This window comes from Cataglyphis hispanica, chromosome 2, assembly GCF_021464435.1.
Source record: "Cataglyphis hispanica isolate Lineage 1 chromosome 2, ULB_Chis1_1.0, whole genome shotgun sequence".
Lineage (NCBI taxonomy): Eukaryota > Metazoa > Arthropoda > Insecta > Hymenoptera > Formicidae > Cataglyphis > Cataglyphis hispanica.
In genome coordinates this window covers 674672-693849 of record NC_065955.1, presented here as the reverse complement: position 1 = coordinate 693849, position 19178 = coordinate 674672, and the positions used below count along the sequence as shown (strand labels likewise).

The following is a 19178-nucleotide window of genomic DNA, read 5'->3' as shown; positions in this document are numbered from 1 at the left end:
GGCAACAGTTCCGAAGATCACCTTTCTCTCTGTTTTACAACGGATATTTCGTAGAAAGTTATTATAAGTTGCATAAGTGCGAAAGTGCTATGTTGAACAAATGTAAGTCTTAAATAACAAATTTATTTCGAAACTACTTGCTTGATTTGAAAGATTGATTATTATAAAGAACGGGAAGGCATCACTTTCTTAAATATGGTGTAATTTCGCGTGATTTATACTTGGATATCATATACGCGTTAATAATTTTTAATATTTTACCTTTTTTATTTATTTATATATTTATAATTTCTATACGCTTTTCTCTTTTTTGTTATATTCTTTATATTTTTAATCTTTTCTAATTTAAAATCTCTCTCTCTCTATCTTTCTCTCTCTCTCTCTCTCTCCCTCTCTCTCCCTCTCCCTCTCCCTCTCTCTCTCTCTCTCTCTCTCTCTTTCTATTTTTTGTCTCTTTTTATTGATACTCTTTTTTGTTAGGAAACTTTGAATTTTATTATCATCTTCATGATATGATGACTGAAATAGAATTTTATATAGGAGTTTATATTAATTTAATAATAAACAGCTGTTTTTTCTTCGTTCTGCGCGCGCGCGCGCGCGATATGACAGGCGTACAATTTCTCAGTCTATGTTCAAATTAACCGCCATTATTATCGGAAAACTGTAAATGCGTTGCCATAGCGACGGCAGTTTGTTATTGCTTCCATAGTGGATCTGTCGCACATCGGGATGGACGGTTGTTTTACTCCGAGGGATTTACAGGCGTTACAGGATTTAATCTGCCCGCCCAAGGATGATTCCGACGTCGAGGACGATTTACCGCAAGCGGGCGCGAGAAAGTTAGGTAGGTTTACGCTTACAAAACCGATTGATTATATAGAGGTAAAGTAAAATTTGTTATTGCAACCCGTCGGCCAATTTCCCGCGAGCAATTTCGAGCTGAGCTGAAATTTCGTTGCTTTTAATTCAATATATTGTTTGGGATATTATTTCTGGCCGAGAATAAAGAGAGTTGCAATTGTGTGCAATTTATTAATTAGCGTATAAAACAGTAAATATAATATATATGTAAGTGCGCGCGCGCGCGCGCGTGTTTGTATATAGGGTGTTTTAAAACTATCAGATGTCCTCTTAGAAACAGATTTTCCTTTTAATTTTGAAACGATTTTTCCTTAGTATATAAATATTGAGTTACACAAGCGATTGAAAAAAATTATTAAAATATATTTATTATATTGTGAAATTAAAAGTTTAACAAATATATATTTTTTAATTTTAAACAAACTTTAAATTGAATTTATTTTAATAAAATTTTAATTTCAGGCTTAGAAACATATGTGATAAAAAAAAATTGGAAACTTGAAAAAATTTATGCTTTTTCGTGATATTTTTGCTAACAATAAATAAAAGAATCGTTTTTGAATTTGGCCAGAGAATTTGCTATTAAAAGAACATTTGGAGATATTTTGGGACATCTTATATTTCGACATTCAGTTATTATTCGAGGTAATCATAGAGGTGAAATTTGCTGATTTACAAAGGAATTAATAAAAATAAAATACAATAAAATAGGAGAAAGAATTTTTTAAATGATTTCGTTTTAAGTAGATATTGCAAGATTGCTAGTATTGAATATATAATATAGTGTATTGATTATAGGCAAGTTTTTATATGCGTTTTGATTTCTTATTCATAAATCAGCGTCATTATAGATAATAATATTTTATGAAAGAATACACGTAACACAGCAATGTAACATAACTTGTTGTATAAATACTGTCAATAATTAATTCTAATTGTAAGGTTGCACTAAGATGGTTATTATGTAATGCTACATTATAAAATTATAATACAATTATACAATTATTATACAATTATAAATCATTATATTTAATTGTATATTTGTTTTGAATTATATTTAAATAATTTACACTCACATAAATATTACATGACGTAATATTTTATATAGATTTTACTCGCGCGCGTGTTATTCTCAAGATAACGTAATCATTACTCGTCTATTGTTCGGGAGATATAATGACATTTAACTAATTGAAAATGAAATATCTGTTTAAGGACCGAGCGATATTGGCGCCTCGAGCGATTCTTTCGAGGATGTTGCAGCAACAGGACCACATGCGCCGCTTAAAGGCGCTGGCGATGACATTTGGCATCCCTCGGAAGCTCTTGATACTCGAAATGCGCAGGATTATGATCCGAGACAGGTGCCCGAATACGAGATAAAGTTCAAGCAAGCAGTGACGGCAGAGGATGTTTATCTGGGAGTAAGTTACATCTCCTTTCTTTCTTTCTCTACAATATAGAGAAAATTTGGCAGAGTTCGCGCTGTAGTTTGTATTTTTATTGTAACGCAAAAATGGTAATTTTATTCTAATTTTTATTTATGTAATAGTCTATTATCTTTTTGACGAGTTTAAACATTATCACATAATAAACATACATAAAAATAAGTTAAATATGAAGCGGATCATCAATCTTTACTTCTGAAAAGATAAGAAACTTAACAATTTCTCGGTTATTCCTTCTTAAATCGAAACTTTGCGCGAAACGCGAATACAATTTATTCCGATTGACACATTACGTGTAAATCGCAAGCAGTCTTGAAGACGGACGAATTGCTATTTAGATGAGCTTTAAAACGCCAAGTACGGCATCCTGTGAATGGCTGTCGGTGCTGGTGAAATTGCCCCAGGAAACGCGGGAAAATGTGGAGCTCTCCGTGGAATCCGAAGCGATCGACGTGCGCAGCTCAAGGTGAGACGGAAAATTTATTACCGTACGACGCGTCGGAGTCCGATCTGGTGTTGACTTCGACAGGCGTGCGCGTACATCTACTTTCTTTGACAATTTTACGAGAGGCTGTAAATCTATCTGCCCGGCGCGAGTAAAACTAAGTCGCAATTCTACCATAGATATCGGCTGCACCTACCGACACCGCATCCAGTGAATCCCAATGCGTCTTCCGCCAAATGGCACAATGACACTTCTACCCTGGAAATCACTCTGAGGCTCGCGCGCGAACTGGATAACATAAACTTTTGATTCTGGGTTGTTTCCGGATCGCCGGTTCGACCTATCAAAGTAAGTTAACACAACTTTATTATTCTCGAAGATGCTTTAAATTGAGTGATTAAATTTTGATGACAGATTCTGTTTTAACACGCAAGTTTGACATAAATTTTTCTTTAGCATTGCTCGTGGGGCAATTTTTTTCTTCAGCTTGTAATAAATATATATATACTTGTTATTAATTCTGAAATTATAATGTATCCAATTAAATTAAACATTTTGATTTTAACGAAGAGAGATGATTTTCTTATTTGTTTTTAGATGTCTCATTTTATATACTCGATTCTGCGTAAAATTTTTTATTTTTAATTGCTTCCCAAAAAAAATATTGCTTATATCTTGATATATTAGCAAATATAAATTCAAAATCTTGAAGCGTTTGAAATTTTTATTCTAGTTTCTTTTAAATTGTGAAAATCACATGTTTAAAGCATCAAGTATACACACGTATAATGTATTCAAGTATAAATTTTATCATAAACTATATTGCTGTAAAAATATGCAGCTGTTATAAAAATCTACACAGCAAATTATTTTCGAGACGCGTGATCCCCGTTATATGAGCGCGTTTTATAATGCATACAAGGAGAGAAAGAGATAGAAAAAAAGAGAAGAAGAGAAAGAGAGAGATGAGATCTTCGGTTTATCAGAAGATAGTTTATCATATAAATCCCGTTATATCCTGATAGATTTTTCTTGCAAACTTGCGCTACATGCGCTGCAAGTAATCGACAACAAAATTGTATTTACATTTTGTGTAATGCCGCGTCCTTGATTACACCACGATCGTTACATGATGTTAATTTCCCTGCGAATGGCAAATTGCGCTTATAATGTCGCGAATCGTTTATCATACGCCGGCAGTTATATCGTCGATTCACCGTGCAAGAAAAGCAGTAATATTGAATATGTAGAATATGGATAACTAAATAGGATGGGTCGGACTAATTGCGTTGTAAAACAATGTCGTTTAAATTATAATATTTGATGAGGAATATTTCTGCGGGTTCAAAGGTATTTTAAAAAATCGTACGGTGGATACGAAAAAATATGCTTTGTAACTGTTTTTAGTTTTTTCAAGAAGACGGTAGAATTTTAATTATATTATATATAATCTGAATATTTTTTATGATCTTGACTTATTCTAGGAAAAATGGGTAAAAAATGCATGTTGTATGTTTGTTAATTACAATTAATTAGTTAATAGAATCTGATAAAACATCTATTTTTATACACAATTTCTTCTTTTAGAATATATCTACAAAATTACATTTTCAACAACGAAATTGTTTGCGCTCGTATTTCAGTTTTAAGTGTTTATTTCTATAAATGTTTATTTCTATAAGCGAAAATTTATAACGGGAGATCGGGGAGAAATTCATATGTGGTTGAGAAATACATAGTATACATGTGGAAGCAAATGTCTTGGTATTAAACTCGATTATTGATTTCCCGGATATGTTCCGTATACATGTTTGTTTTTTTTTATTAATTTCGCTGTAATGTTACATATTACGTTGTAATATTAAACATTATGAATTTTAAGTTATATTATACAATTGATACAATATACGTTGATGACGGATAGATTCGCCTGTTATCTGGTCGTGACAGCAATGATAAGAGATACTTTGACAAGCTCGAGTTTCGAAACGCAAAGCTTTGCAGTCAAAGGGCAGGATTACGAGAATGTAATGAATGTGCTTTATAACTTGAGGCAAACGAACGTTTTTCCACCGTTTTAAGAGCATTTTATTCCTTTTTTCTCATGGAGCATAAATCCATAGAATGATTCAAAATACTCGCATCTTTTTATGCTCTTTTTTTAAATGTAATATATTGTTATACATAGATCAAATTAGCGCGCTCTGTATATGATTCTCGTGAGTCGACGAACGGTACGATCCGTTCCTAATTAGCCTTGTCAGAACTTAATTAGTTCTTGATCATAGTTCGTTAGCTTCTTGCCTGCGCTTTAATTTCCGGTGGCTAAAGTTTTTAATTTCGAAACGGGGAATTTAGTTACATTATTATTATTAAATAATATTTCATTTTGTTCAGCATTTTTGCAAAGAGGATTCTCCGATAGGCGCGTTGTATTCCTATGCGTAAAAAATTGCAGCATCATCAGAAATCATCCTGCGAATCGCGCGCAGTTATTTTGCTTCTAAAAACTCTCTCTTTTGTAAGAAACCAAAAGATGCTCTATATCTTCGACAGATCGCTTTTCGATTTTTTATTGCATTTCGGAAGAAAACTAAATTTGTGAGAATAACGTTTACAGTATATGATAATAATATTCAATAACAATAAAGAAATTTTTACAAATTAAATCCAGGCAAGATTAACATGAAATTTTAATTTATCCTTATCTTAAAGTTTACACGAGTAGTGTAAAGGATAGGACTAGATAATTATCAAACTGAAAAAATTATAACTGCGAAATAAACGTATGATTTTAGTCATAAAAAGCAACTCTTAGCAGATTCGAGGTCCTACATATAAAATATAGATCTTACAAATACATAAAATATGAAGCACCGAATATGCATATGCATATAGTAATATATGCGAATACATCATTATAAATATACATTATTAAATAAATATTTATTATTTAATCAATTATGGCAACGCATCAATGAAAAGAAGAATTAAAAGCATTAAGAGATACATTAGCGAATTCTTTTAATTTAGAAAAAATGGAATAGCTACTATATTGTAAAATAAATTCTTGTTATTTTTTATATACATAAACGATTTTCTCTTTGTCGCGATATATTTTATATTTTTTTTTGCAGGAAATTTCAAAATAATCCATTGTTTTAATGCTAATTTTATGTATGCTTTTATTTATTAAAAAAGATTTGAAAGACAAAGAAAATTTAAAATTACAATGTCTGAAAAATAAAGTGAAAATAACAATATGTATTTTTTTATATTTCTCTTAAATACTTTATATGAAATATTTTTTATTTTTTAAATTCAATATTCTATTATATGATACAAAATAAGATAGCATTAAATATTGCTATTAAAATAATTTTTTCTCACTTAATGCATTAAATATGATTAATTCAGTATTACTTTCAGTATATCGGAAGAGACGACAGAAGCCTCCATAGCTCAGGGGTTAGAGCACTGGTCTTGTAAACCAGGGGTCGAGAGTTCAAATCTCTCTGGGGGCAAAATTTTTGTTTTTTATATTTTTGTATTTTTATATTCAATTTTTTATATATTACTTAAAATAATAATTTTTTATAATCTCTTTTTCATTCATTTTATATTATATTATATATTTATATAAAATATAACATATAACACAGAACTTTTCTATTTATAATTACACAAAGCTTAAGCAAATATATATAATATTTTTCGTGTTGTATATGCCTATAAAAATTTACTTAAACAAGTAATATTATAATAGTTTTATTATACATAATTGTTTGCATCACATTAAAAATGCAATATAATATTATAAAGTATAAATTTAATACATATACTGCTGTTTTATATTAAAATTATCTGCAGTTTAAAGACTTAATTTTGTTTATAATTAAAACTTATTTTTAACACGATTAATGTAATTTCTGTAGCATTTAATTAAAGCGGAAGGAGTTTGTTTCTAATCCGTTAGTTCATAAAACAGGGTTTCTCTATCGATTTAAGGAATTGCCACGCGGTGTCGACGTCAACGGTTATTAAGAAACTTTACTGTTCATTTCCGTGAGTTTATATCGTTTGCGTAGTAATCTTTTAATATATATACATATACATGCAAAGAATAATTAAAGATTGCGAGAGTGTATCTTCAATTCAGATTCTCTATTTTTTGATTTTCCATCATACATATATACACACACGCAACATATATTTATAATTTGTTAGCAACAATGCTTTAATTATTATTCTGCAATTATTGCCAGTTGTTCGCAACTTTTTACAATATAATAAAATTTTATCATTAAATTCAGTAAATCAAATTTTACAGATACAAATATATAATAAAATTTAATTTAGTGGTAGATTTCTAAGGAACTTTTAATAGAATGTTAATTGAAAATCTAGCTATTAAAATATTAAAATATTTAATATTAAAGAATTGCGATAAATGATAGTTGTTAATGTAATTTCTTTCTTAAGAAAAAGGCTTTCTTACAAAATTGTCAAGATATTTATAATTTAAAGGAATTACACGAGTTTTGGTATCTTCTTTATAGATATAAGGAGAGTTATATTGTTGATCAGCTCTGCGGAGTACATAAGGGGTATTATACTTTCTGAAAGTTTCTCAATTTAGCATCAAGCCATTGCGGCTATCGAGCGCCTCGAGTCTTTCGGTCGACATGTACAAACGGTAGTATAACGTGGTATTGTTCTAGAACTTGGAATTTGCATAAGATTGTTACAAGTTTTCGCACGAATGTTGTAGACCCTTCTTCTATTGCAAAGAGATTGCGAGACTAATGGATCGAGTTCTTTTTAATTAATCACTTTTTATACGATACTACATTGTGTGTTTGATAAGTCATTTGTCATAAAATTATAATAACGATTTTTCAACACGTTGATAACAATTAAAATTTTTTTTTTTTTGCTTCTCGATTAAAAACCGGAAATTTTACAAAGAGGAATAAATTAAATAAAAATAATAAAAACAGTGCATTACCTATGCGACAAACGTTTGTATGTAATATAGCTTCACATCTCCGTGATAAATTCCCAAGATGCGTCGGGACTGGTATTGCATTCGGGCAGATTATTTTTCCATTTCCATTGCGGGCAACATTAGCCATTCTCTTGCCTTCGTCCGGGATATCGTGCATTCAAGAAATGGGAGGGAAAGCCATAATGGTCCCTGCCTTTCCCCTCTCCGAAACACATCCCGAAAAATTTCAACGGATCCCATACACGTAGAGGTCTCGCAATAGCTGTTTGTATGTGCCGCCGTATGGAACTCACTCGGCTAGGAACGAAATTGAAAAGCCCATAAGCCTATCGAGTGTGTACTAGTTGAGCCGATACGATATCCGGATATTCGCGCCGATATCGAGGACGAAATTTACGACGCTGTAAGATGAGACGGGAAAACTGATTCTATAACAGACTGCACTCTATTTTTTTTTTTTTTTTTTGACGGGAACATACGCATCCTCGTCGCAGTCATCTTGATGCTCGATAAAAAATTTGCAAGCTTTTTAATATTGCAAATTTTACAAACTTTTGGAAAACATACTTTTCGCGTCTCATTAGAAACTGATAATATTTATTCTTAATTTTGAAAAGAGCTATTTTAAATATTTGAACAACGAATAAAACGATTGAAATGCAAAAGCGAGAGAATATTTTAAACATATATTAAAACTTTTGGCTCTTCGTTACGACTATATTGCATATTCATACGTCAGACCGAGAAATTATGATTTTTTTCGTGCGCCATATGTCGAAATAAATTAGTTTTTTTTTTTTTTTGCTGCCGCACTATTCGTGCTTGATCGAATAGATTGGTAAAATGTAACGGAGATTTTATTCCCATTCAATGACAAATGGCAGGAAAATTTAATCTACACGTGTCTTACGTTTCTATGAAACGGATTCTGCGAAACGGACAGTTGATTAAGATTTATAGCTACCTATTAATTCATGGACCGAGAAAATAGTGAGTGCATTTCACAGGCGAAATACGAGATACATATGGCACGTAGGAAAAAAGTTATTTATTTCGACATATACTGTAAAAATAAATTTCGTATATTTTTTTCTCGTTTCTGACGTCATAAACCAAGCCCGGTCGCAATGATGGATCAGGAGCCTTAAATGTTAAATATTATGCATGGACATGCATTTTACATTTTTTGGAATTATGTTGTTTATTATTATAAAAGGAAAAATTTATATATTTTGCTATACATAATTTATCTTAAATAATTTATGCTTATTTGTCGTTTTCATCAGAAAATTATTTTTCATCGCTCATCATATTTAAAAAGCGTAGAATACTTGAACTGAAATGATAGAAGCTTATATACTATAAAAATAAAAACGATTACTATAAATATAATATACCAGCTTAAACTCGGGAATAATATCTTGCATGATTTACGAAAAGGATACATAAGATATGTGTTTTGTTAACATTTAATTAGCACGAAATAAGCAGTGTTTTACTTTAATTTCAAATACGAAACTGTAGAATATCTTAAATAAGCAATCGCTGAATACAAATCAAGGATAAAAAGAAGAAAAGCTGGACAAAAGTAGCTAGAGTATCAGTCTGATCTTTTTCTTTATGTTAGAATACATTGAATAATCTGAATAAACCGCACGCTGAGAACCGTTGGATTCATTGTAGAAAATATTATTATTATTATTATTATTTTTTTTTATAGAAAGTACCTGTGAGAAATTAGTACTCTAGATTATATTTTCGCTATTTTGAAATGAGAAAAAACGCAGCAATATAGTTTAATTATAAAACAAATATATAATAAATGTGTTAGATCGGCGTATTGATAAAGATGAGATAAAATACATAGCAAAATTCATAAGATCTTTAATACATATATAAAAATTAAAATTTTTTTCTTTTTTTCTCCTTTTCGAGTCAAATCTGCATGTTTTTCGCAATTGAAATATATCTTTAAAACAAAATAAGAATTTTCAAAATTCATATTTAGCTGCAAAAATTTTTAAAGTATAAGTTTTTTCATACATAATATTTACATTTGCATACATAATGTTGCGTTATACAATAACATAACCTTGGATTCTGCACGCTGTTGGCAATCAGTACGCTGTATTCTCACAATTTTAATTAACCTTCATCTTCAATTTTCTTATCATATCTTAGATCAAAGATAATTTCAAATGAAAATTGCGCAATGCGTCCCATTTAATGCCGCATGGAACGCACTTAAACTTCACCGTCTCGACACATATTTCGCTTCCGTTCTTGTCCTTTAATTACTTCTTAATCTCTCTGCACACTTCTATAATCTTCTTATTTAAAGAATCAGTTTTAATTTCCTCGCGAGAATACCTGTAACTGAAAGGATGTGTAATTTCGTATTTGATAAGAGAAGCTCGCATTATTAATCTCGGCACTATTTTTGGATATCAAATTTTTAAGATTTCCGAAATTTCGATAAAAACACGATTGCGCACGTTTTTCCGTGCTACGCAGTTTTCCGGCTTGCTTTCGAAAAAAAAAAAACGACGAGAATTCGAAATCCTCGGATCGGGATCGGAGAAGCACGCGTGCGGAACAATCTTTATCCCTGGATAGTGCATTAGGTTCGAACGAGGGCCGTTTGTTGATTTTCCTCGTCGAAAACGACGACGATTTGTCCGCAAACATTTAGTTTTCCGAAGCTTGGCCCTCGCGCGTATCCGACTGTCCGCATTTTTCCTTCTTCGTCATTCTATTCTTGTCGCTACGTCCCTCTCAAAAACGATCAAGTCAAATAATTTCGAATATATATATATATATATTCGATTATTTAATTATTATTTGCAGCACAAATTTTTATCAAATATATATATATATATATATATATATATATATATATATATATATATATATATATTATATCCTTTGCAGTATTTATATTTTTTGTAATTATTTATATCGTAAATAAAAATCTTCACATATATTCCTGAAAAAAGTAAAAGAGAAAATGCAATATATATAAAACACACACACATATATATATATATATATATATATATATATATATATATAAATACTTTATATATTATACAAGGTATAGGTACACATTTGATCCCGAGGGTTTTGTACCTCTTCAGATTTTTTTAGATGAGACAGAGAAATCTACTGAAGCATACATAATGTATATTTATGTATAAAATATATTTTATTTTGCGTTTGATTATATTTTACGTGCCATAAACTGCGGTTTAATTGGACTTTTGTTCGGATTAAGTTGGATTAGTAAAAAGAATTCAGCTTATTGAATACATATACATATAATGATTAAATATCAAGGATTAATCGAAAAACTTTAGTTGAAATTTAATAGGTTTTCAACAATTTTATTATATAAATTATTTTGTTTTAAATAATTTGCATTTTCTCTTTTACTTTTTTCAGGAATATATGTGAAGATTTTTATTTACGATATAAATAATTACAAAAAATATAAATATTGCAAAGGATATAATATAATATATATTTGATAAAAATTTGTGCTGAAAATAATAACACAATTTAATCTCTCATTAAAATGATTTAGACAAACAAAGAAAAAATAAAATTATAATAAATTTCTAATTGTTTTAAGCAATCGCTGATGTTACGTAGTATCAGACAGAATAAATGATATTCCAATTGGAAAAGAATTATCTTTTTTTTTTTTAATGTAAATCTTATTAAATTCACAAGTTTGTGTATTTTTGGGGGCATTCTATATTGCTAAAGGATAACGAATTGAAGGACGAAGTTCTGTACGATGGTTACTTTGACACGAAGTAACGTAACGTGGTTTCACGAGGATGCGTTTGCCTTCGTGGCCCAGTTTGCCGGCGAATATAAAGGCACTTGTGCAGCGCGTTGGTACTGATACACGAAAGGAAATTGCAGCGAGCTTCGATATATACGGTGTCATTTATAACTGGGGAATAAGCGTCGAAGCCGCGACGGTTAACTCGTCGCGACGCGGTTTAATGACCGATCTGGTGCACTTCATTTCCGTACTTCAATTACTCGAATGCAGGTGTAACGCGAGAACGATGTTATGATAAACTGTATTCCAATTGTGTATCATTGAACTCAAGGATGTACCACAAAGTCTCCTCCACTAGTTTTCGCGAAATAAAAATTATTTGTTATATAATGATCAAGGAAAATTATAATTCTATTTTTTTTTTTTTATTTTATATGTTAATATATATATATCAAAGAGTTTTTGATATTTTTTATAATATAATATACTATAAATATTTTTTGTTGTTGATATTATTAAGAAGATTTTGAATATTTATAAAGAATTATTTATAATATATAAAAAATGGGAAAAGTGTATTTTATGTATCTTTATCTCTATGTGTATTTATTTCGTAATTAATGAATATTTCTCACATAAAAATATGCACGTTGGAAAGTAGCTGAGATTTTCATACCTAGTACATATAGCTTTTGTTATTACGAGGTTTTAAATTTTCCAATATTTATAGGATAAAAATTGCAGAATAATGGCTTTGCTATCTGAAATAATGTATTGTGCTTTTATGCTTTAAAGGATTTTATACATTAATTTCAAATAATGATTTATTTTATATTATATATTTCATCTTCGCTATAAATTGTTCTCTCAGTAACTTAAGCTTTTCATGTAGTTGTGGACTAGTGTTTGTACAATTTGTGCGAATGCAGCATGGCATTGGTTATTTATACGTATGCGTAATAATTATAAATAATTATATTTTGCTGCATATTTTTATCAGTTTAATGTATCAATATTTTTTGAATATTATATAATATAATGTATTATTTTCGTACACAATTTTTCGAAAAAAAAAAAAATAATTTTAATTACATAAAAAAAAATTGAGATACTTTATAGCTTCGCTCTGTGCCACATTCTGAGATTTTGAGAAAAGAAAAAAAAATTGCCATCACAGTTTAGAATCCAATAAAATAAGCTCAATTATACGCAACAGAAACTTCATAAAATTCACGATATAGTTCCGACTCATGACTCTCTCACGAAATTTTGTCAATAAGGCAAATTTTCCTCCAAGGATTAAGTAACTCGCGGAATTAACGTCGACGGCATTGTGCAGGAAGGCGAAAAAAGCTCGACAGGGAAGGAAGGGGGTTGAAAAAGTTTCACTCCCCCAGAGAGATTTGCACTCTCGACCTCTGGTTTACAAGATCAGTGCTTTAACCTCTGAGCTATGAAGGTATTTGACATTCTTTTTCTGTTGTTTTTTCTTTATTCTTTTTAATGTGCTCAATCCTGTACAGGGTGTCTTCGAAATCGGATATATTTCTCAAAAAACAGACTAAAAAAATTATTCAAAACTCCAGATATCTTATGCGTGAGCAAAGTATTTCAGAAATATACGAATTATTAATAAAACACTCTCTTTGATTAGAGAATGAAAATTGAATAAAAATGAAATTTGATTAAAGAAACTATTGGTTTACTCCATTAAAATTTATTCTTATCATATGAAATCTGATTTTAGTTTAAATTATGCGAGGAAATAATTGAGAAGCAATTATTGTTAACTTTTGAAAATATTAGAGTCCATGACAATAAATATGAAGTTATTTAAAATTGCGGGTTGCACAATGGAAACTTTCTCGAGAATGCGCCTTCACCCCGTAACCTAATTTATCTCCAATCCTCTCGATTAAATAGCTCGTAAAATTCGCGACGGAATCCTTGAGGAACTACCGAGATCTCAATGGACCATTGTGAAACATCCCTCGCTTTTAGAAACAAGCACGCTGGGAAAACGTGCCGTTATATTTTTTTTTTTTTTCTTCCACTCGGGTAGAATAACAACTCCACGCGGTAGATACTAGTTAACTTTTATCTCCCAACGCGCGTAGAGTTACATTATGAGTTTTCTCCTTAGCTTTTTTACGCGGATCTTCTCTTTCAGTCTTTTTGCATCCGCCTTTTATACGTCGTTCTTTATAATCTGATACTCAAGCAACACATATGTATGGTTGACGTCATCTCTTCAAAACTTTTCTAAAAAGTATTAAGTAAAAGTATTTCTAAAAAGTTTTTTTATATGATAGCTGTGGTATTTATCATTTCTTCGTTTAGTATCGAATTAAATTTATTTTGATGATGTACGATAAATTTTCCGGCTTCTCCGGAATTCATTATTTCATTGATGATTTTTTTTTTTCACGTAGGAAAAGAGGGTTTCAAGCAAACTCTTCAGAAATGTGTAGTTTGAATCTTTTTGTTTCTCTGTTAACGATTTGCGCCATTATCTTGAAAAATGCGAGCATGCTGTCTAAAGTGCCACGTGGTACCAGCGCCCATGCTAGGCAAACGGTGCCAGGTCTTAAAAGTTAATTGCAGCGGCGGTCAGACAAAGTAGCAGCAGATGTCCCGGATGTGAGATTTTCCTCACCGAGATCCGGTGGGAGGGAGAGAGGATGGGATAACTCGTGCAATTTCAGCAGGAATCATGGGAGTTAGGTGAAGTCCTCTAATGTGCCCATCGCGGATTCCGTTTCGCGACAAAGAAGGAAAGGGAATCCACCGATATTCATTCTCGATCGAAAGAGCGAATCAATAATCATTCATAGAACACAATTATAAATAAAATACGTGAACGAGCGTTGGCGGTGGTTCAAGAAAAATACGAGCTCGCATTGCATTGCTATTTAAGATATTGCGATATACTTTGCGATCACTTAATCTTATCGTTCGAAATTGATAGAAAATAAAATTATCTCATTTCGAAAATTAACACGTAAACATTTTTTTCACAGATTGATCAGAACATACGTACATATTAATTTTTTAGCGTCAGAAAATGTACACAAAATAAAAAGAGCTTATTTTGGGAAGTGTTAGGTAAGATGCTGCGGTTTGATATTTTTTCAAAAATTAATTGTGAAATATGCAGATAATAATAAGCATCTCCATGCTAAAGAATTTATGCACATATGAGGATAAAAAGAGATTTTTTTTATACGAAAAATAAATTCCTTTTATGTATAACGTTTATTTCTCTCTCTCTCTCTCTCTCTCTCTCTCTCTCTCTTTATCTGTTATAAAGAAAGAAAGATAAAATGAGTATTCATCGTAGGAGTACCGATTTTGACTTACATTTACGTAAAAAATGTTTCCAAGAAAATTCCTGCATCTCTAGAGCCATAGAGGAAATATCTTGAAAGAATCACAACATTTTCTGAAAATGTGTCTTCTTAAACTGTTACTTTTAAACAGATTTGCGAATGCGAGAGAGTAAATCCTATGGATGCACAATGCTTCTCCTTTCGATCCGTAAATTTCCCCGTTACTTACGTAAATACCAAGTATCGCACACACACACACACACATACACGCGTATCCTTTACTTTGCGCTTAACTTCGTGAACCAGTTCGCCCCGTAATCCCTCGGGAGCGCGCAGGAAGGTCGGCACCAGGACAGGTCGGGTTCGCTACGGCGAAGGAAATTCCCGCGAGCACGGCTCTCGCGTGTAGAATACCGAACGATAATTAGGTATCGATTTCCACGTGCCGCGAGAGTGTGTCGGCGATAATCGACTTCGTCTATCTCAGCTGTTTGACCCTGCCGTCGTCGACTATATATCTAATATATATCGCACATCGTACTCTTCTACCGGGTACTCGTGAATTTCTAACCCAGTTCCATTGATCGTTGCAAAGTGCCTCGGCGACGAGAACGCGCGCGCGTCTTGTATGACAAATTGAAGGATCTCTTTTCTATAAAAATAGCTATTCAAAGTAAAGTTTTTAAAACGACATTGAACGCGATCTTCCGTAATGGAAAGTTTTTCCAGACAGCGATTTTTACAAGGAAAATGACGTTTTTAAAATGAGAAACATATATAACGACAGCTTTCGCCGACTAATTTTAATTCTGGTAAATTCATTTCTGGATGAGTGAGAAAGAGAGATTCTTGTTCCGAAAGATTGGATTATTAAAATTGACAGAATATCGATAGGATTTGATATCTAATTGTGATTGATCGATTAAAAATTCCATTTGTCCAAAAAAATATAGTACATGATTAACATTTACAATCAGCTAATGGGGAGAATTGTCTATGTATGTGTGTGATAGAAAAACCGAAAAATTTCAAAGACCGGCAAAAGACAATGTTTCTTATAAAAATAAAAAAATTGTAGATATATATATATATAACACGCATACACATTGCAAAAATAACAAAGTTTTCTCAACGCAGCTTTCACTCTCTCATGTGCTGCTATGCATATTTTTTTTATTTTCTTTCATATTTTATCTTTACAGGCAAATTTCGATTTTCTTCTTATCTATTACATAGAATATTATAAAAGTTTTTCATGAAAAGAATTCTCTATAAAAAATATTAATATTAACAATTACAGTAGTAAAATGTCTAATTATTTTACACGAATACTGTAAATACACTGATGACATGAAAACGAAAGTGCGTTAATATCATTTTTCTACTGCACGCTATCGCTTTCCTCCTTCTTCGGGAAAAATCCTTAAAATAATTCCTTTCATATCAGACTTTCGAGTTTCTGTGCGAGCGTCGTTTATAATATTTTCTCTCTCCAAGTAGACAGTACATATCGATAGGTCGCGTAATAATGTCGACTTCTCGCGGTGCGAAATGTTCTGTATCTGGGCCGGATGGTGCAGCGTGAACACAGGACAAGGGTTCAGATCTCGCGAGGCACACGGGAAAGAAGCCATCCGTTAAAGTTTATATTCCACACTCGACGCTTCTTTCCCGGCACCACCGGAACAGCGGTGTTCTTGACGATACGTACAGTCGCCATAAGTCACGTATCGTATCGAGAGAGAGAGAGAGAGAGAGAGAGAGAGAGGCGCAACCCAACTACATATTTTCTACCCCGTGTATTTTAGAACTTGTTGGGTACTTTTTTTTTGAACGAGGGCGTAGATAAAGCGATCGAATCGAGAGGATCGTTAGTGTTTAATGAAATATTCTGTATCTCTGTTGCAAAATATTCTACCATACCTTCGCTGCTTGTATGAAAGATGAGGGATAGAAAATATTTTGCATAATATTTTGCAGTTTTGAATAATTCATCGATCATCTAAGACAGTACAAGTGAAAATATATAAGGTAAAAAAAATGTTATTAAAATTAATAATTTTTAATTATTAATTAATTTAAAATGGTAAAATAAAACGGTGGAGGCTTTTTTTAACAAGATTTTAAATCCTTATTAAATGACACGAAATATTTATGTTTCTTTTCTAAAATATTTCTATTATAATTTCGTAAATTTGGCCTGGATCGTTTATTATTCAAGATTCAGATTATTAATTATTGAAGCAACAAGAGTAGATGCATTAGTGATAATTATTCTGTTGTAATAATAATTATGCCTTTATTAATAATGGACGCTATTAAACGATCAAAAGATCAGGAACTGCGCTGGAACTGTAAAATCAGATCAAACTTTTTGCGAGACTCTTTTTCACGTTACTTCGAGAGATTTTATTCGCATTTTGTCGCGATTTATCCGCTTGTCGGAAAGAAAATCGAACTTTTTCTTTGTTCAGGCGTTTTAACGGACTCTCTCCCGGAAGAGGACAATGGAACGTAAATTTCCCGCACCCTTTCCCTATCTCGTTCGAAAGCAAATGAGCTGCGATTATATCCGGTTACGCGTTTGCCGAAAGCCACAGACGGAATCGAGAGAGAAAGCGTAGAACGATTTAATTAAAATCGTGCTTTTAGAGTTGCGCTTTCTTCTGCCATAATGGGGGAGCGCTCAGCAACCTGGAGAAGGATGGCTGAACGCAGAGGAGACAATTAGCGTTCGTCCGTTCGATCTCTTTGTGTGCGTCTGACAGTATCGCTGCTTCTACAATGTGCAGCAGCAAGGTATAATTAGCGCATCGGCAAAGATAATTTCGAATAGAGAGAGAGAGAGAGCAGCTTTTATCTTAAGAATCGCGGCTCTACTTGTGGGCATAACGTTTCTTATACAAGCGCCATGGAAAATCATCGGAATAATTTAATAACGAGATGTTTGAAAAAAAAAAAGTTTTAAAATTCTTGTTTACAAACATCTTTTTACATCAATATAAAAGAAATCTATTCTACGTAACGCTTAAACAGATTTTTTTTTTACTTTCATTGCAGCTACAGATCGGGAGGTCGCTACCCGCGGCGCGTCCCTCTCGTAGCGTTTATCCTGCAAAAGCGATATGTAAGTAACGAGAGTGCGCGTTAACGAGGTGGAGGAGGAGGATACAATTGTGCATTCGGTCGTGCAGCGAGTGCATAAATCCCACGGTACGGTGCGAACAGTCCGACGGGAGAGTATCGTGAGAGGAAAGGAAGCTCGGGTCGGGTGAGAGGGCAGGATAGTTGTCGTAAACCCCTTATCTGCAGGGATCCCGAGGAAAGAGCAGACTCTGAATTATCCTGCGCACAAGCACTATATATATATATATATATATATATATATATATATATATATATATATATATATATATATATATATATTTTTTCTCCTTGTGCTTCTCTCCCTCTCTCCCTCTCTCTCTCTCTCTCTTTCTTGTTTGACATTTTCATCACGAATGCCGTTTTACTATTCGTGTTGCTTCGCGTTAATTTCGATGTAATTGTGGAATGCAACGAGGATACTGTCTTTGCCATTCCGACGTTTGTTTTGATCAGTTTTCGTTACTGGATATGGAAATTATCTATTTTCCTTATAAATATTCCATAGATTTATTGACGCGCGAGTAATAAATGTAGGAAAAATAACAATAATTCGCAAAACAAATATCCAACTTCGAGAGTTAAAAGAGTATTTTATCGACAGTAATAAATCGGAGACGCTCAGCCGTAATAAAAACACATTTTATTGATAAATATCATACATTTATATATAAAAATATGTGTGTTATTAAAATATATATTTTTCCAATAAAAATACAAGGAGAGAATTTATTCCGGAGCGCTTAATTAAAAGTGCTTAATTATAACCAAATTTATTTTTATTACCAATTACAGTTTACTATAAAAAAAAAAAAAAATGAGAATTATCGTTTCTTTCCCATATTTTTCGAAATGCAAGGTGCTTGATATTTATCATAATTTTTTGTATATCTGTGCATTTTTCAATCAATTTAATGTTGATTCTGTTTTAGTGAAGACGACAAAAGATCAATTAATTTTACAAAATTTTTTTTTTATTTTTTTTTGGTTTTGTAAATTTCCATTTTTACAGATTCTTACGTATTTTCGCGTTACCCGTTAAATTCCTGATTTATTATTCACGAATGTACAGTTCCTGCATAGGACGTGGGTTTTAATACTATACGCAACGCGAAAAATTCGCTCTCATATAAATAATATTTTTCAC

At 31.8% G+C, this 19178-nt stretch overlaps 1 protein-coding gene and 1 non-coding gene across 2 annotated transcripts; both read left to right on the top strand.

Annotated features, from left to right (window-relative positions):
• The first annotated feature begins 603 nt into the window (after positions 1-603).
• LOC126857625 (dynein axonemal assembly factor 6) lies at positions 604-18039 on the top strand. The gene is made up of 5 exons (XM_050607264.1): positions 604-847; positions 2080-2288; positions 2651-2778; positions 2937-3105; positions 17948-18039. Exons 1-4 carry the CDS (start codon positions 733-735, stop codon positions 3064-3066), a joined length of 582 nt encoding a protein of 193 aa, XP_050463221.1. The 5' UTR covers positions 604-732; the 3' UTR covers positions 3067-3105; positions 17948-18039.
• Trnat-ugu (transfer RNA threonine (anticodon UGU)) lies at positions 6209-6281 on the top strand. Its single transcript has one exon. It is a non-coding gene; the product is annotated as a tRNA-Thr (tRNA).
• Positions 18040-19178: the final 1139 nt, after the last annotated feature.